This window comes from Drosophila sulfurigaster, chromosome 3 (genome assembly GCF_023558435.1).
Source record: "Drosophila sulfurigaster albostrigata strain 15112-1811.04 chromosome 3, ASM2355843v2, whole genome shotgun sequence".
NCBI lineage: Eukaryota > Metazoa > Arthropoda > Insecta > Diptera > Drosophilidae > Drosophila > Drosophila sulfurigaster.
Window position 1 is genome coordinate 23875638 of NC_084883.1, and position 19750 is coordinate 23895387.

General features: G+C 39.0%; 3 protein-coding genes across 7 annotated transcripts in view; 2 read left to right on the forward strand and 1 right to left on the reverse strand.

Moving 5' to 3' along the window:
- The first annotated feature begins 85 nt into the window (after nt 1-85).
- Nucleotides 86-731, forward strand: LOC133843439 (uncharacterized). The gene has a single exon (XM_062276994.1). It carries the CDS (start codon nt 158-160, stop codon nt 653-655), a length of 498 nt encoding a protein of 165 aa, XP_062132978.1. The 5' UTR covers nt 86-157; the 3' UTR covers nt 656-731.
- Nucleotides 732-1959: 1228 nt separating this feature from the next.
- LOC133846253 (PDZ and LIM domain protein 7) lies at nt 1960-7581 on the forward strand. 5 transcript variants are annotated; one of them, XM_062281086.1, is made up of 6 exons: nt 1960-2897; nt 4669-4820; nt 4912-5003; nt 5809-6701; nt 6769-6836; nt 6902-7581. In XM_062281086.1, the coding sequence occupies exons 1-6, from the start codon at nt 2691-2693 to the stop codon at nt 7005-7007; spliced, it is 1518 nt and encodes a 505-aa protein (XP_062137070.1). In that variant the 5' UTR covers nt 1960-2690; the 3' UTR covers nt 7008-7581. The 5 variants fall into 5 exon arrangements, with proteins under 5 accessions (XP_062137070.1, XP_062137074.1, XP_062137071.1 ...); XM_062281087.1 differs by lacking the exon at nt 1960-2897 and adding an exon at nt 4483-4591; XM_062281089.1 differs by lacking the exon at nt 1960-2897 and adding an exon at nt 4520-4585.
- LOC133846250 (calcitonin gene-related peptide type 1 receptor) overlaps nt 7074-19750 on the reverse strand; it is a 39588-nt gene continuing 26911 nt past the window's right edge. Inside the window, 6 exon segments of the mRNA XM_062281083.1 lie at nt 7074-10152; nt 10519-10647; nt 15169-15292; nt 15702-15878; nt 17127-17353; nt 17421-17547. Of these exon segments, the coding sequence (XP_062137067.1) occupies nt 9490-10152; nt 10519-10647; nt 15169-15292; nt 15702-15878; nt 17127-17353; nt 17421-17547 (1447 nt within the window). The 3' untranslated portion in view covers nt 7074-9489.

Here is a 19750-nt window from a genome sequence, read left to right on the forward strand (position 1 = left end):
GCTTTGATGTGCCTGTCATCAACCAATCGTAAGACCAGACTCTTCAGACTGATAATAAGTGATGTTTCATAAGAAACTGTAGACAGCGCTAGCATTCAGTTCAAAAACACAATTCGCAGCGTGAGGTACACAATACAATACAACAAGCACATCAAGGATGCGTTCATGGATCTTAATAGTTGCACTGGCAGCCGTAATGCTGAATGTGGCATTTACGCTGCCGGTGAATCTCGAGGATACCGAAGACACTAAAGTGAGCGATGAAGAGTTGCTCAAGCTGCTGGAAGGCCACAGCAATGAGATCGACACCGACAGCTCGGAGCTTACACGCCGAACGCGTTCAGCTAGCGATGGCTCAAACAGCAGTTCAGCTGAGAAAAACAAGGAGCAGAAGAAGGCACAAGATCCCAACGATACAAGCAGTGCATCAACTGAGGAGCACACCGACGAACCTGCAAAGGCCCATTCAGCACGTCGCAAGCGTGCAGCCCCAGCAGGTGAAGAAGCTCTTGATGAAACTCTGGACACCAAGGACGTAAGCAATGTGGATGAGGCAGATGAGCTGCATGTAGAGAATCCGGAGGACTATGCTCAGGGTTGTGAGGTGCTCGAGGTGAATTCCAAAGAGGCCAACAACGAGACCTTCCTAGAATAGGGTTAGCCTTAGCTTTAATGAATCCCTGAACACTAGCAATAATGAATAAAAATCTTAAAAAAAAAAATAAAAACAACTTTTCGTTATCTGCAAACATGAACAGAGCATCATCGTCTTCATTCTCGCCGTGACTTTTTATTTCCATTATCTTCATATTTGGGATGAAGAGAGAGGAGGGAATTGAATTCCAAACGACGTGTCCGGTCGATAAGAAGACACGCTGCAGATTTTTCACCTGCTCCTGGGAATTGCCTTCGGCTTGAAGATAAATTTTCAAAGAACTCTTAAAGTTTATGGGCTCGGTAACCTTTTGTCTGACAACTGTCAAATATGGTGCACCTTCATCTCGCTGACATCAACAAGTCAAGGCAAAGTTTAAATAAAGAAAGTGTCTTTCCTTTAAAAAGATTATCGGCAAATTTAATTTCGAAATGTTTTTCAGAATTCACAATATTTCCACGAAAAGAAAAAAACATAAACAAATTTATAACCTTTTGACACCAAAGTGCGATAGGGCGACACACTTATAAACAAAACAAATTTTGAGTTCAAATTCGAAGAAAGACATTAATCAGCAGTAAACAACCTGAATAATAATAGCAAATCACGTATTTTGCTGACAAGACAATTTACCTTTTCTAGTAAAATAGTTGCACTATCGCTTGCAATCTATTGATGGAATCTCCACGTTTTATTTGTGGATTTTTAAACATTTTCTAGGGGCAGCAACAATCTTCGCTGTCAGCTAAAAAAGCTGAGAAAAAAACGCAATATCAAAAATAGAAACTAACAAAAAAGTACAACAACAGCAACAATTTGTAGCCGGCAAAAAGTTTTCTGGACCTATCCCAATAAACAACACGACGATAACGCGACGAGAAACAGAATAAAAGGCCGAAAAAAGCATCAGGAAATGATGTGAAGTGGGCAAACGACTTTAATATACCCCACATACAAATGTCGAGGACAAAATTTACAAATTTATAAGTATAATTGACAAATTATTTTAATTACAAATTTATTTCGAGACTATTTGCAAATGAAAGAAAATACAAAAAAAATTAAACTTATTAGCACAATAAACTAATCAGTTTTACTTGATTGAGATGATTAATTTCCAAAATTACAAATAGAAAGACTTGTATATGTTTTAGAGTCTCTAGGAAAACATATATACCCTTTTTTGATATAGGGTATTATAAAAGCAGCATCCGTCGCCGTGTGGCGACTATAAAAAAGCGAATGCACCACAAAGGCAAACTTCTCGAAATTATTTTAGCGCTTTGCCTTTTAGTTTTAGTTGCCCGAGTCGTGTGCAATCGTGTGGAAGCCAAAGAAAGAAGAAATATTCGTGGACAAACGCAAAGCTTCAAGCTAGATAAAAACTAAAGAAAAAAATAAAGGGCGCACCCTCATTAAGTTTTTGCTTGATAATTAAGCAAATATAAAGTATAATAAACTACGAATGCTGTGCTAATCGAATTGGAAACAAAAACCCGACAATTTCATCGACAGTTTCTTGCATTGTGCAATGCGTGAATGAGGATTATATAAGCCAGAGCGACAGTTGGCAATTGTTAGCAATTGTGGTAATGGGACTCGTGGCCAAATGCGATTGATTATGCTATTTGCCCAAAGTCATTGGCCAACAGCACGCTAAAAGCCGGCAAAATATAAATAAATATTGTTTTTTTTTGCACGGGTTATTTTCTTTTTTGGCAAACTGAATTTTGACAGCACACACAAAAAAAAAGCAAAGAAACGAGGAAAGAAAAACAGCGAAGAAAAATATAAAAACTGTTGCAACCAAGAGAAAGAGAGAGAGACGAACAAAGAGCAAGCGAGTGTGTGAGAACGAGAGCGCAAAGATTTATAAATAAAACGAGCAGATACGCAAAATAAGAGCATACGCAAAAGAAACCTCTACAATAAAACCGAAAAAAAGACAGAAAAAAAAAACAGAAATATAAACAAACAAAAAGGAAAAGAGCAAAAGCAACGGCCATAACAATAAGAACAACAAGAAAATTACAATATGCCGGAGCCAGTGGGAATTCTGTGGTCGATGCCAGAGACAAAGAAGAAGGCGCCCATTATCAAGGTATCCTGCGGCATTGGCGATACGGATGGCTTTCCCGCCTTTGACGTGGAGTCCGATGCCTATGACTCCAAAGATGACACGAAATGGGGTTTCCTGATAACCGGCGGCGCTGAATTTCATATGCCCTTAACCGTCTTTCAGGTGAGTGTTCCGTTATCTTCTGTGTTGTGTTGTGTTCTGTTCTGTTCCTTACGCTCGGTTAACTATGCATAAGGCATCGTGTATTGGCACTCTGAGAGACCCAACAAACTGCCGCATCATGCGGCATGTGGCAATGTGGCAGCTGCAACGTTTGTTTCGTCATTGCTGTCGACTCTTTTGGTCGGTGGCCAAAAAGAACACGCATTTCGTTGTCGTATTTCAAATTATTCGGCTATGACGAAATCAACGAAATGAATATTTCACTTTACGCTGTCGCGCGCTGCTTGTTGGTCCGATGGGGCGTATGAGCGACAATTGTCAAATGGCAAGACAAATATAAAGACCCGGAGCGAGAGCGCTAAAGAAGCAGGAGAGAGACCGAGTGACACTTTGTGCTCGATTCAATTGCCCCACACTTGAGCCGAGGGAATGTACAATATTTGGGTTAGCTCTATGTATTTCGCGTATTGCTATCCATTTTGACGTCTGTCTGCCTGTTTTTTTCAGTTCAGTTTTAAAACAGCAAAACGACAAAGCGGCGAAGAATACATAAATTGTTATTTTTCGTGGCGTGTGGCCTGCGCTACCATTAAGGCATAGATGACTTGACAGAACGCTGTAATGAGTCTTGTCATTGTAATTGTAATTGGTCTTGTAATTAATCAGTTTGCTATTAATTATTTAGGTGGGAAATTAATTAGCATAGAAGGAGCAAAGCTATTTAGTAATGTTTATGTATTGATTCCTCATGTATTTGTAAGCTTTCAGTACTTCTAATAGTACTATTAAAGTTGAAATAGTTCAGAGGCAATTAAGCTAAGAAAATTACTTTAAATGTATGATGAAAGTATTGAATTTTATTTTTATACCCCCTACACAATGGGTAGAAGCTGATTATAACATTGTGCCCCCAGCCAATGTATGGTATATTTTAAATATAATAGTATATTTATATACAAATATAGACTTTGGTTTATTTTATTATTAGCGTATTTTAATATTGTACTTCTTATTATTTAGGTTTATTTTGAATGTTCTAATATATTTATATACCAAGTAAAGGCTTCTTTATATTTAGTATTTTTCAGTATTTTACACATTTTCAGAATAATACCGAAATGTCTTGCCTTTATTAAAAATCATACAGTGTAGCTTTCTAACTTGTTTGAATTAAAGTTAAACTTTATCAAATTATTTTAAAGAACTATGATTACTACTTACAATATTAGTTTTAAATTTGATTTCCAAATAACATAGGCAGTGCTTAGAACAAAATATTTACCAAAAATATTGATTTTAAAACGTATATTTCATTAAATCAATTTTATTCATTCTGTAGCCTGTAATTATATTTATTTTTGAATTTTTGTACGATATATTATATACGTTTATATAGTCATTGCATGAGAAAAGTTAATATACTAAACACATATCTTAGGCAAATTCAACTGCAGGGTACACATTGAAAGCAGACAGTTTTTGAAATACATAGAAGTATCTCATTGTGTTTTGGGAGCAAACTCTTGTATCTATAGGCGCACTCGCTATATCCATCTGTATCTGTCTGTCATATATCAGCGAGTGAGCGAGCGAGTATATAAGCATTTTGCTTGACCTAAACTCGAACTACGCAACATTTGCGATCAATTGCGCCTCGACTGTTGCCCCGTTCGGAGTAATCGACTGCTGTTGGTGTCAGTAAAAGTGAAATTGAAAGTGTAAAACACAGCTGCATCATTAAGAATCTCAATCTCAATCAATCTGCCTGCAGGTTACACCCGATGGTCTAGCTGACAAATCGGGGATACGTCTGGGCGATATCATACTCGAAATAAACGAAGAGGACGCATCGCAGCTGACACTGGCCCAGGCACACGAGCGCATCAACGCGACCCCAAAGAAAGTGCAGTTCCTAATGCGCAAGTAGGTCGACCCACTTAACAATTGCAGCGTGTGCACACAGCTAGCTCACAGAGCCTTCTCTTTCATTTTTGCTTATGTAATCTGGTGGCAGCATGGAGGAGGATGATCCCACTGGAATGTTTGAAGCTGGCGAGGAGAAGTCGATTGTGATGCGAGTGCCAAAGCCGATGCCACCGCCGAAAGGTTAGTTGTCAATGATCAAAATCAATTCAATTTTGCATGCGATAGATACGAAACACAAATGTATACACACCACAATACCCGGCATGAAATGTGTTGCATGAAACAAAAGAAAAACAAAAGAATTTAGCTGTATCTTTTTGTAGACTTCACCCCAACCCCATTGCTTGGCTCGCGTTGTTGGCATCCCATAATGTGGCAAGAGCCACCAGAGCCGCCCAAGCCCAAGAAAAAGAAAACCAAAACCCAAATCGATGAGGAGGGCAACGAGGTGATCATTGAATTGAGCGAGGACGAGTCCTCCGACGAAGAGGAGCAGGTGAATCTCTCTCACAATGCCAACAACATGTTGCAAAGCGATATTAACTGCATCTCTGTTCTCTCCCCCTCTCAAACAAACAAAACTTGCCACACCTCGCGCAGGAGTTGCCTCATCATCGCATTGTGCGGAACATTCGACGCTTCTTTGCGGAGGTCGGCGATAACAAGGAGCTGCGCAGCAGCACCATTGAGAACATGCTGTTGGCCCTGCCCACGGCATCCAAATCGAAGTGATGTCTCAACCATAACCATAACCATAACCATAACTATAACCACAATCCCGCTACCACTTCTTCCCCCACTCCTCGTAACCTTGTGCATCAGCTGTTAACCTCTTAATGCCCGCATCTATTTGCTATTTCTATTCTATATGTATGTGTATGTATTCGCCTTTGTGCCTGCGTGTGTGTTATTACAATAAAATCGTATTCTATCAACCATAAACACCTGTGTGAGAGTCCAATGTGCCAAATGCTTCTTCGTGCAGGCCGCGTGCTTCCCACTTCCATTGAGCTGCGTCTGCTGGAGATGCAACGCAAGCTCTCCGCTATTGCTGAAATACCCAAAATTCTCAGTTCCACGTTGGCAACGGTGTCACAATCATTCGACTCCTTGGAGGCCGAGGCGAGCTATAAGCGTAAATGTTCCTACGACGAGGATGCGCTCGACTATGAGTTACACGAGCAGCCGGAAAGTGAGTGTGACAGTGAACTCGACGAGTCGGATGATGCTGAGGATGATGAGGAAGATGATCTGGTGCAGGTGCAAGATGACAATGACGCTGAAGATGCTGTGCACAAATTAAAATCAGAGTCACTGAAGGATGCGACGCCGGAATCGGATTATGCATCGGAAGCCAATTATGCGACAAATGAGACAAGTGATGAGCCAGACAATGGCAACGACTACGAAGATGATGAGGTCCGTTATGATGAGGAGGCTGTTTTTTATCTGAAGCTGCCTGCAGGCGCAGACATCGACGCCGACGCCGACACCGACAACACAACACGGCACACGGAAATAGCAGCAAGAGCAACAGCTCAACTCAGAGCAGACGCTGTGAAGAATATCAGTTCCGAGTGCGACAGCAGCGACCTGGATGAGGATGAGGATGAGGTTGCCAAGGATAATAATGACAGTGACTTCTTGAGCACCACTTATACGTGGAATCTGCGAAATGTGCCCAAGCTGCGCATAAACGATGCCGAGGGCGTATGTAATTTGACGCTGCTGAGCCCGCAGCTGGAGCAGCACAATACGATTGACGACACTTCAAAGGTGCGAGCTGCGACGCCAACACCAACACCAACGCCAACACCAGCATCAATGTCAACGTCAACAACTTCAACGGAGGAGGCGGCACACTCGCAGTCACAAAAGGTAAGAAGCAATCAATGTGTCGCCTCATTAGGTACACACAATATTATCACATTGTCACATTCTGCAGCTGCTCTTCAAACTGGATAACCTCGAACGTTCCTGGCCCTGGGCAGATCGCGAGAAAATCATCTACAAGTGAGTCAAGTAAACGGCAACAACTGCCTGTTGATGTTGTTAATGTGTCTTTCGCATTTTGGCAGGCAATCAACCTGTCATCTGGTGCCACGTAAACCGCTGGGAATTGTTGGCCAACGCATTCAATTGCTCGCCAAACAGGAGCTGCAACGCAAGGACAAAGCGCAATAGTCTAACGACGAGAAGAGCACAACTCCAACAAATATCAACTTTATTTTTATTTTATTTTCCATATACATATTATATTCCCTTCTCGTCATTAGTGAGGTGTCGCCTCAGACTCGCAGACTCTGCGCTTGGCAGGCAACCGAACTTTTAATTGAGTTCATTATGCAAATGCGTCAGACGCACACTCCACTTAACAGACACAGGAACAAGTAGCCCGAGCGCCGGCACACGCACACGCACACGCACAACAGGGCGTATGCGCAACTTTATTTAAACTCATATAGGATGCAAGAGTAGTCTTCAACTTTGACTCAACAAAAGCAGCACACACTTCTGCCGGCTGTTTTTAATTAAAAAAGTGCATCGCAAGTAAAGCCAAAATCTGTGGCCAACAATTGCCAAGATAATTTCACACGCATTATCCTTTCAATTAAACTTTTTAATCAATTCATTATTGAATTGAATTGTAAATTATGAGATTTCAGCTTTCAAACGTTCATTTTCTATTTTTAAATACTAAATGTAGAATTAAATTGTGAACTGTTTAAGAAATATATAAATTTTATTTGAAATTTTATTCGAAGTAAGTGTTTTCGTTTCTTTTATTTTTTGTTACTCGTGAAGCATTTGCAGAAAATAGTTGAAATGCTTTGTGTCTCTCAAGTAGTGCCAAAGGTGTCCAGTTCAGGCCGCTTGAGTACGTTTTGAGTTCTTTTGTGATTGCTGCACTTGAGTTCTCAGGCAAAAGAAATGCGCTCTGAAAATGCTGCTGGCGCTTAAAGCTTGTCATGCACTTAACTTAGACACACCTCACAAAGGCGAACACACTCTCGCACACTCTCTGCATTCATATTTGCATTTTCCAACACATAACAAACTTTCGCACACACTCACTCAATTAAGCAGCTCATTTGCTTGCTTCCTACACGTTTGATGAGTAAAGTTTTGCTTGTCGGCATATGTGGCGTATGAGTAATGCGACCGCCTTGCAGCAGAAGAGCGCGGAACAATTTGTGAAATATGTAAACATCAGCAACGGTGCGACGTGTAGCTCGACTTAACACATTTTGAGCAGCAATAAAAGGCCACTTATCGCGTAACTTTACACGCATAAAACATGCACGCCATAACCTAAAGGCCCATAAAATGTTGTGTAGCAGCTGCTGCATTTACTTGCAACTGGCAGCTGATAAACTGCGAACTGCCAACTGGCAACTGGCAACTGGCAACAGGCATGGCAACGCAGTTACATCATTAAAATCACATCAACGCGGTTGCCACGAGGCTGTCAAATGTCCGCTGGCTGTGTGCTGAAACAAAAGTCAACTTCAACAAATAAGTTTCAATAAATGTCAAACAAAAAGCAATGGTGGCTCTTATTTACCCTTTGTTGTTTTTGTTGCTGCTGCTGTTGTGGTTACTGTTGCGTTGCCGACAAAATTAGCGCGTTAATAAACAAAGCGGCAAGTCCAGCAGAATTTATCATTCTTAACAACGACAGCGACTGAGTGGAAGCAGTCTGAAGTGAGCTCTCTTCAGCATTCATGAAACGAGCACAAAACTTGGCTAATTAAATGTCGTTTTTGCCAGCCACCAGAATGGACAAAAACATGTTTATAATTCACATTTATATATAGTATATATATATATTTATTTTCTTTATGATATACACAGATTTGAAGCATACTCTTGTATAATGGCGATAAAACGATAAAGCGTTTGGTTTGGTTTTAAGTTTGTGTGTTTTTTTGTTGAAAATGTCAGAAAGCTGAGCTTACCACATCGATTTAGCCAATTTTTCGTTTTTTTCTTTGTTTGTTTTTGTTTGTAGAGACATCTAACACTTAGGACAACAATGATATTTCATATCCACATAAATTCTTACATTCATATACATATACATATATGTGTGTGTTGATAATAGTAATAATAATAATAATAATCATAATTAAATATGCATTAACTTAGTTCGTGCAAAGTTGCCATTTCACACTAACACTAACACTGACAACAACAACTTTTGTGCAGCATACTTTCGGGCAGCATTCAAAATGCCAAAATGCATGCAGTTGAGAGCAACAACAAGACGTGAAGCGTGAGGTAAATAGCACATATTTTGGAATTTATCATCTTGATAGCGCTCCGACAAAGTATGCAAGCCCTTAAGTTGTGGCATTTCCCTGTGTTTTGTTTTCTGTCTGCTGCTGAAATGCAACTTTGCCATGATATTTGCTAGTTTTACTCCTTTCATCTCTGCCCTGGGAAAATCGTTGGTGGGGTGCTCTGTGTGTGTGTTTTTGTGTTTTGGTTTGTTTGGTTCTCTATTACATTTATCTAGTGGGCGGGTAACTACCATCCAGTAATCGTACTTAAAATTGTTTCTTTTTTTGTTTTGTGTTTTGCTTAGATTATGAGATTTCGTTACAAGCTTTTGTGACTTCCTCAAAATGCGAGGAATGGGACTATTTTGCTGCCTCAGTTACGCTTAAAGTGCCTCATCTGCAATGTTCTGTTGGCCTCCATTCGCATCGGCATCCATGCTGACAATGACTACACCCCTGCCCATTCCCATACTCATTCCCATTCCCATGCCCATGCCCATTGCCATGCTTCGGCCATTTCGTTGCTGGTCAGTTGCATCATTCATAGTAGTCGTCGTCGTTGTTGTTGTTGTTGTTTTTGCTGTAGTTGTAGTTGCAGATGTTGCTGCTTCGGCGGTATCTTCCGCAATTGTCGTCATCAGTGTAGGTTTGGCTGCGGCCTCCGTTTCTGTGTCCGCCTCCGTCTCCGCTTCCACCTCAGTATTGGCTGCCAGTTTCAGTTGCATTGTATTGCCAGCTGTTTCCTCCATGAGCGGCTGTCGTTGGTGCGCATTATCGATAGTCTGGCGACGCAGGAAATGCATTTTATTGCGCCATCCATCGATAATACGCGACGATGTGGACGCTGAACCTGCCATTGCCATGCTCTGGCTACGTCCACGCTGATGTTCTTGCTGCTGTTGTTGTTGGTGTTGCTGCTGCTGCTGATGTTGTTGGTGTTGGTGTTGCCGATGAGGCGCTGAGGAGGCACGCCGCTTGGCCGATGACGACAAGTCCTTTAGTCATACCTTCTCCTCGCCAGGCATTGGCGGACCGCATCGTACGAACTACAATCAAAAGAACTGAGAATTTGCTATCATGATGGTTGGCAGGTTTGGAAACGGTGCGCTGCATTTGTTATCGATTTGGAAATTTTGATATCAAGTTGTTTGGTCTATGTGGCGTATGCTTAACATGCGATTATAAGCCAGAACCATGTCGAGAAGCCAATTATAATGCTAATGTGTGCTTGTGTGTGAGTGTTTGTAGTTTTGCGTGAGTGTGTGGGTGTGTGTGTGTGTGTGTGTGTCAGTATTATTGTTGTAAATTGCAGTCATTAGCTTGCATTACTCATACGCGCCGTAACCCGTAATATAGGCAAAAAAAAGTAACAGAGAAGAATAAAAGCATGTGAAGCTCATTACAAATCTTACCGAGACCTGAGTGGCTGTATAAGAGTTGGTTCGTGGCCGATTGCTAAAGCAGAGTGTCCGCCACTTGCGCTTCACTTGGGCAATCACCTCACCGTTGAAGAAGCAGAACAATGTCGCCACACACAAACCCTGCAAGACGAGAACAAACACAGTAAGGGAAAATTATTACTACAAGTATCCAGAAGACATCACAGTTGGAGACGCAACGCAGTGTGTCACAAGTGTCTCCTCCTTATTAGATTGCCAGCCAGCCGGCGAAAACGGTCCTAAAACCTAATGCAATTTTGTTTATTTGCTATTTCGGCAGGCTCAACAGTTTCCAATTCATTTTGCCTGTCTCATTTCGCTGGCATTACGAGTTGGTCCCCCCTCTGCTTTCCCTTCTAAGTAGACAACGTGTTCTGTAAATGTAAATGTGTGTATTTGTATCTTTGTGTCTGTCAATGTATCTTTCGTTCGTTTCACTGTTGTCTGTTGTTGGCCACTTGAGTTGTTTTTGTCATTTGTCTTTTCTCTCTGTCTGTGTGTGTTGAATCTAACTATGTGTATACGTATTTAATGCATAGTTGCGTACGTGCAGGATCTGTTGCCTGGATTTCATATTCACACATTGCCTGCATATAAATGAAATTGGTAAAAGGCTTCATTTGATTGCCAGTGCACACGTCGACACCCTCAGACACCATCATCATCATCATCATTGGCCAAAGACATACAAGTAGATTCGCAAATGTTCTACCGTAAATACTGAGAAAACTTTGTTATTCTTTTGTTATACTTTTCATACATATTGAATACGTTTTATGAATTTTCCAACCAACTTACAATCAATCTTTTACAAGCATTTGGAAAGCCCACTCTTTTCTAAGAGCCTTGAGTATATATTGTATTAAGTCAACAGCTGTAACTAGTTGGCTACAATTTACATTTCTTTTAAAGCATTAAAGAAAATTGGTATATTATGACTTTGTGCTTGCAGAAAATGATTGTAACATGCAGAAGCAGACATCTCCGACCACATAACGTATTATAACTATTACTATATATTTTTGATCAGCGTCAGCAAGCGAGTCAATATAGCTTCATCTGTCTTTCTGTCTGTCCGCCCGTATGAACACTTATACACTATAGAAGATAGTAATTTTAAACTGTACTTGTTATGTTTGCATGCAAATCCAATTTGTTTTCAACATTTGCCACGCCCATTTCCGCCCTCAAAAATCGAATCTAATTTTGAATCTAGAGTAACAATTGTTTGGGACAAACAACAATAACTACAGTATTTATGATATAAATACAGTATATAAAATGGTAGAAATTATTTTGGACAATGTAGTAAATTTTAGTACTTAATGGTATATTTTAAGTATAATGCTTTATTTATATACCAAATAGACTTTGGCCTACTTTAGTATTTTACGTTATTTTTGTAGCTTGTTTCTTGTTTTAAATTTTCAACTTTCACTAACTCATTTCATAAACAATACTTCAATGTTAAACAAGAGTTTAATTTAGTGCTGCTCTTGGCTAGCTTTAGTCGTAAATATAATTGAGAGCTTCTATCTACAAATCTCTGCAAAAAAATAAAATGTAATGCACATTTTTATTAAAGCTTAAAGTGTCAAGATTACAGGGGTCAGAGTGCTTGAGCCACAGAGTAGCTTGGGGGTTTGTTTATTTGTATTTATTCGCATGCCTTTTTGTGGTGGTTGCGCATTTATAAAGCTTTTCTCCCCCCACTCGTTCGTGCTTTGCCGTTTTGCTTTTATCTGCTGACTTTAATTCAAATAATTCCAGCTGCTGTGTTTACAGAGCTCAACTTACATTAAGTTGAAGTGTATTTAGCTAGTTATTATTCAGCATGATGTTGGCCATCACTCAACTGACAACTGGCAGCTGGAAGTTGTGAGCTTTGTAGTTGTAGCCTAGAAATAAAATCCTTATAATACCTGTAAGTAGAATCTGCTCGAGATTTGCATGACTTTGAGTTCTTAACACTTTTCACGAGAATGACTAGTTAATTATTTGAGTGAAGAGCGACAAAAATGCAAAACTGTTTGCAAAAGTAATTAGTTAAAGTATACAACCGAAATTCGTATCAAATGTATGAGTTTACTCTCTAGAGATGTCAAAGTGCACAAAACTTGTGACGCATTTGTATACCAACTTTTGTGTCAAGTGCAACTTTTCAATTCAATTTTCACATTTGGGAAAAAAAAAACAGAAAACAAAACAGCTGCTAGAATCGTGATGGAGTTTTCAAAAGTACTTTTGCCAAATATTTTTGCTTAAGCTTTATTAAAATTCCAATTGAAGAATGAAAAACACTCGCAAATGAAATGAAATTATTTCTCTAAGGAACTTTGGATCTAATTGCACTGCTGTCCATAGATATTATAAAGCAATGACGATGATTGCTTCCATTTGATGCGTGGGATTTCATATTTGTTGACATACAACAAATTCCAGCAATGTGGAAAGACAATGGCAGAAATAATGTTGAGAAGAACGAGAATTAAATGAATACTTAAAAAATAAAGTGAACTGTTATACCAAACTTTTAGTTTAATAACTTAGTTTAATATTAAAGTTCATATGACTTTTGTTTTTTTGTGGTTTTCCAAATGACTTTCAACTGCATCAGCAAAATAAGTACATACACACTGTTTATATATTTTTGGGTTTTAATGCGAATACTAGATTAAATCATTTTATATGCTGCATTATCTATATACGAGTGTTTATACTTTATGACGCTCAAAAGTTGTGCCCCGTCTTTTATGACTCGCAATGCAGCTGACACAATAAATCCAAATTATATCCGTGCCAGTGAAAGTGGCTCTTGTAAGAACTTTGCAATTTGTGGAGCAGCAACGAAAATAACAAAAACAAAACAACAACGAAACAAAAACAAAAACAAAAAAACAACATATAAAAAGTTGCGACTGGCTTTAAAACCATTCTGAAAAAGTATTTTGCTTTTGCATTTGTCACTTGCTTTTCATTTTGTGTGCCATTTTTTCTCTCCCTCTTTTGAGCTGCTATCGAATAAAGGAAAAACGTCGCAGATAAACAGAGCATTTTGTTTCAAATACTCTGCAGACAAGTGAGGTAGATAAAAAGGTTTTGATGTCTATTATAAAGAGACCTTAGGCAAAACTTCATACAAAAGATAAAAGCTACACTTTCTTTGCTAATTGCTTAAAGCGGTATTTTGTAATAATGAATTGATATATTTTATGTTTGGTTAAAAATGAAATTTCACTTCCAGAGCAGGACATCTCGCAGTCGAATTGACTTTATTTACATTCAGTTGCTTTCGGATAAAGTCTTGTAACTGTAATTCAACTGCAGCTTTAGGCCACGCCCCAAAGCGGCCACAAGACATGACAATTTAGATTTATATGTGAGGGAACCGCAGACATTGGAATTTAGCCTTTTTGCTCAAGCATTTGTTCAACAGCTTTTTATAGTTATTTGCACTAACACAAGCCAACAGCGAAAGGAACAGATGAAGACGAGATGTTGCTCGATTTGGTTTTATGGGTTTACGCGTCTTTGCACGCCTTTGGCTTTGGCTTTCGCTCTCCCCCCTTCCCGCACTTTTACTTGTACTCTTAGTTTTAGTTTTAGTTTTTATTCTTATTTCGTATTCGTATCTATATTTTTATTTTTACTGACAATGCATTTTATGCTCGAGTCGCTTGTGGAGTTTTGTCTTCAGCTGTCTCTGTCTCTCTCTTGGCTGGAATCTCTGTTTCATCTAATTTAATATGCATGCTGATGAAAATATCTGACAAAATACCAAAGTACATTTTTGCATAACGCATTTGTTATATTGATTTTGCCATCGTCTCCCTTTAACTTTATTGTCTTCTCTCTTCTCGACAACGCATTTAGATAAGCTGCGGGGGAGTTTCTGAACATGTGCCTGGCATTTTAATAATTTAGAACATTGGTTTTTTGCGGAAACTGAGAGAAAGAGAGAGAGAAATAATAAACAAGCTCACTGACAACGGATTTCGCGTATTTGCATAAATTACGGCAAATATTCGATGTTAAAATCGGCAAATTTTTAGCCAATTAAATGTGCATGTTTTGACCATAAAACACGTTCGACGCTCAGCTGCAGCGAAATGGAAGCTGAAAAATGCCAAGCTTGGGATTTAAGTTTAGCACGAAATGTGGCCAAAGCAGCTGAGAGAATTTACATAACTAACATCATAAAGTGTTCAACCTGTGCAGAGTCATAAAACAATATTAAAAGCAACAGGAAGTCAGCTTCAGCAGCATGACAGACTATCGGATGCTCTGCGCTGGATAATGGCATATTAAATAAATAAATACAGAAAAATAAAAAGTTTATAGTTAATTATCACATAACAGAAAGATCCCAAACGCTTTAAAATAATTATCTGAAATTTGTTGAACTTCGCTTGGAATTAAAATTGAAATATGGTCTTAAATAAACGAGTCGAAGTGCAAACAATAATAAGGCTTTTAACTGCTTGACCCGTGTATTACATGTAAAATAATTTCCACTAATGCTTCGAAGAAGAGTTCAACTTTGTGCAGGGTATAAAAATGAAAAAGGGAATTTAAAAAAAAAAGCCAGCAAAATGGAAAAGAGAGAAAAAGAGAATTACTTACTTGAAATGAGGCCGTAAACGCCGAGATGACTTGGTATGTAGTCTCCCAGGAATGTCCGGGGTCTGGGCGAAACGGTGTTAGCATATACTGGAGGCCAAGCAGCGGCACTAGCAACAGCGTCGCCCTGCAAAGGGCAGCAGGAAGAGAACGGAAGAAGGAGAGCGGCATTGTAATAATACTTATACTTATGTATAATTCGTTCGTCGACGAGCGTATTAAAATGCAAGTCAACGCGGCGTATGCGTAATTTAAAATGTAAAATGAAGTAAACTTTCAAACGAAACGAAGCGATGTGTAACGAAACGATACCGAATAAAACAAAAACAGCAACAAAAAAAAAAAAAAAAACAGCAAAGAGAGAATGAAAGCAAACAAACAAGTTTATTACGCATACGCCCCGCGGATGCCAGCACTTAAGAGTGTGCTGTGACGTTCCAAAAAATTATTATTATTGAATTGAAGTTTGCTTTTAACTTGGCAACAACAAACGAACGAGCGAACGAACGAAGGAAAAAAGAATTCGACAAACTTACCGAAATGCCTGAAGGACGGTTCGGGATGGGCCGCAGCTGCCTTGAATGCTGGCTGGGGCATTTAGCTTGAGCAGCACGACGCGCACAATATTGCACAGGAACAACAGATTGAGGAATATCGAAATGCAGACGGGCACCATCAATATGTAGTTGAAGTCGTTGTCAACCATCCAGCAGCTGAGATAGACAACGAAGAGAGAGACAGAGTTGGGTAATGTCATCTAATGAATTGCAAACGAGCTCGTTCGCAATTGATTTGATTTGAGTTTGCGAATCATCATGCATGTGTGCGTGTGCACAATCAATTTAACCAGCCACACACACACTCACACACACACACCAGAGCACTATGGGGCATTTTCCATTTTAGCTGGCATTTAGGCGTTTTTGAAAAGTGTTCCAATTAGAAAAATGTTAATGTCAATGCATTAACAGAACATCAAACTGTTATGGCTCATACCAAAAACATGTATATCTAACAGCTCTTTTGAGCACAACAGCTGTAAAGTCAGTTGTTGCATCCGAAAGCACGCTTGCTAAGTTTGCATATTTTTTATTGAGTGAACTTTGTTATTCATTTATTTATTTTGAAAGCTATTATCAAAAAAAATAAGTGATGGATAATAATTTCGCATGTTTGTACTATATGTTAAAAGTAAATAATTAATCAAATTGTGTGTGTTTATACTAAGATTTTGTAATTTTTAAAAGCTTTTAAGCTGGATTTTGAAGAACAATTTTCAACTTTGGAAAGGATTTTGAAAATGAAGTTAGCAAAAGTTAGCAAAACCTTCAAGTGTATGTTGTAGTGTTGTCAATTCTTAATCCACCAATAGTTGTCTTTTTCTGCACTTTTGCGCACAATTGGCGCAATTCGCATTTTTCTCAGAGAACCTCACGTTTTCCAACACCGATTTGTGCTCTGCAGAGCTCTGTAGGAAATAGAGAGAAGGGCCGTCTGAAGCAATGTTTTGTGAATAACTTCCTTGTTTTTGATCCGATCGGCACAAAATTTGCAGTGCACATCCGGGATAGGATTTACATTATGTCTTCCAAGAATGGGGTCGTTTGCTCTAAAATTGCTCAAAATATTCATTTTTTTTTAAATTTTGAGGGCGGAAGGGGCGGGGAAAAATTTTAAGGGGCGTGTCGAATTCTGAAGGGTAAGTATATATTGGTGTACAAATTTTATAATACTAACTCCATAGGTGTCCGTAATATTCAATTTTTTCCGATTCTTGGGGGCGGTAGAGGTGTTGCCACGCCCACTTTTCTATGATAGATTCCTTGGGAATATAGTAACATAATACCGAAAACTGCAGTAAAAAATCTTGTATGGTTTACTCGTAATATTAAATGCCAGCTAAAATGGAAAATGCCCCATAGTGCAGAGAGAGAGAGAGACACATACACAGTTGCACTTACTGTTGGTTTTGAATGTGGGTGCCAGTGAGGCCGCGTGCCAGGCCATAGATGCAGATGACAATGGCCGGCGAACCCCAGCCGAAGGCAATCAACCATTTGACCAGCTTTTTCTCCGAAATAAAAGCAGCCACCAGCACAGTATGCAGATAGAAGCCCTCGCACAGCATCCACGAGTAGTTGGTCAGCAGAAAATAGTGCAGTATTATGTGAAGTGCCACGCAATAGCCCTGCAAGCGTTTCGATATATGGATGAATATAGAAGAGAACAATTACAACTCTCGTGTGCTTACTTACCGGACTGCTTTGGACCATTTCGGCGTTGGCTATCACCACCAGATACCAAATGAGCCACAGCGAATTGTTGGCAGCAAATGAGCTAAACAGATGCATGTGCAGTGTGATGCGGGCGCATTTCAGCGATCTGCAAATGCGTGATGAATTTGTTTTGTATAAATGTTATTATTTGCTTTAGATTTTTCAAACAAAAGTTGTTGTCACAAACTGTTGACACACGTATTGCCAATACACACCCAGAGTGCCCACCACAAAGGAATACGGGTTAGTGAGTAAGAGTTGGCAATTGGATATACATGAGGGGCATGTCAACGCCATCAACATTGGCCGCACGTACGCCTCTTTTCTCTTTTCTGTTTTCTCTCTCTTCAAACTCTTCTTTCACTGATGTTCTATGTTATTCTTTTATCCATTCTCTGCCATTCTCTCTGTGCTGTTCAATTTGGCAACCGACCAAGGGGCAAGCTGCATATTAATGGAAACATGTTGGCTCTTTGCAAATTAATGCATGTCATGCAAATTGAGTTCGGCTTTTTCTGTTTGCACATTGCATAGTAGAAGTTCTTTTCAACTAGTATATATGTATATCGAATACATTCATTCAATGCGAGGACTGTCATCAGCTTTCAATGCACACACACACACACTGCCTGCCAGTAACTAGATTTAGATGGGTAAAGCCATTGTCTGATATTGAAAGCTACTCTCTCCCTCTCTATCTGACAAAAGTATTAGTTTAGCTTTGCCTCGGTCGTGTTAGTTCGTAGAACGTTTTGAGCTATAAATGAATTTGAATTCATTTAAATGAAATTCCAATAGATAACTAAATCAATATGTTTCGAATGCTAGTTAAAAGCAATGTTAAATAATATAAACTGAATAGTTTAACTAAATAATAAATAGTTCTGGCGGGTATTGTTTTTATACCCGATACACATAGGCTAGAAGGGTATTATAAGTTTGAGCATCCAGGAAATGTATGTATGTAACAGGCAGATGGAAGCATCTCTGACCCTATAAAGAACATATATAAATTCTTGATCAGCGTCAGTAGCCGGTATAGCCATGTCCGTCTGTCTGTCCGTCTGTCTGTCCGTCTGTCTGTCCGTCCGTCTGTCTGTCCGTCTGTCTGTCTGTCCGTCTGCCTGTCTGTCTGTATATATGGACACCTAGATCTCAGAGACTATAATAAAAAATTAATTTAAAATCTTCGGATAAGAAGCTAAGTTTCGATTTTTGGTTTTTACATAAATATGTTTAATTTTTATGATTCCTAAAAATTTGATTGCGATCAACCATAATTTTAGAAGTGAATTAAGAAATCCAAAAACACATACTTAGTTGTTTTGGCTGACAATTTGGTATATTTTGCATTCTTTGGTATATTTTGGATATACCAAATATAACTTTCGTTTTTTTTGCGGTATAGTTCTATATAAATGTATCAAATATAGGAAATATTATATTTTTTTAGTAATTTTGCGGTATAATCAGTAGGTATATGTAATACATATTATGTATCTAAAAATTAAAAATTAAATTTCCGTTTTATCACAATAGATCTCCCAGTCGAGTACAATCGACTGTAGCTTCCTTACTTGTTCGAATTAAAAGTAAGAAAATTGATAGTTAATTGTAAGTGATTTTCAATTGATTTGTTTGCTTTTATCGTGTAACCTTACTGCTACAATGTATGTATTGTCTGCACTGCTTGCAAGTACTGTTGATAGTCAATTGAAAATGACATTTAATTATCACTCTCTCAATGTGAAGTCGTTGCGAAAATAATCGAAATTCCAGAACACGCCGTGTCACGTTTTATTTGCCTTTTGCAACCAATTTAAAACGCTTTCACATTTTGTCTGTCTCTCGTTCTCTCTGTGTGTGTCTGAGCTGATAATAAACAAGCCGAGAGCACTAATTGTGCTGCAGACAAGTGGAAATTAATCGATATCCTGCTTGAAGTAGACACACAATCTAATACTTAGGTGACGTGTGGCATTGGAAAGGCGTTGAGTTGAGTTGAGGCGGCCAAGAAAGCAAATATTTTCTCATTTCCTACATCAAGTGTGTTGGATTAAATGAGCGTAAGTAAGTAAAAATGCAATGAGCATTTAAAGCAACAAAGATAAACAAGCACACACACACATATACACACAAACACCCTTGGATAGGACCCAGGTTGGCAGTTGATTAGGCCATTGGCATCTTTGTTTAACAATAAAATTTGGCGCCAAGCGCACAGCGGTCATAACTGGCAATGGCAAATGAAGCTCATTAGTTCTGAGTGGTTTTCCATGTGCGGCTTGTGCCAATTTGTGCCGCACAAC

Bases quoted from the DNA above. Each gene is read 5' to 3' on its own strand.
- LOC133843439 (XM_062276994.1), top strand. From the start codon at position 158: ATGCGTTCATGGATCTTAATAGTTGCACTGGCAGCCGTAATGCTGAAT.
- LOC133846253 (XM_062281086.1), top strand. From the start codon at position 2,691: ATGCCGGAGCCAGTGGGAATTCTGTGGTCGATGCCAGAGACAAAGAAG. The intron at 2,898-4,668 runs GTGAGTGTTCCG...ATCTGCCTGCAG, and splicing joins TGCCCTTAACCGTCTTTCAG to GTTACACCCGATGGTCTAGC. The intron at 5,004-5,808 runs GTTAGTTGTCAA...TTCTTCGTGCAG, and splicing joins GCCGATGCCACCGCCGAAAG to GCCGCGTGCTTCCCACTTCC.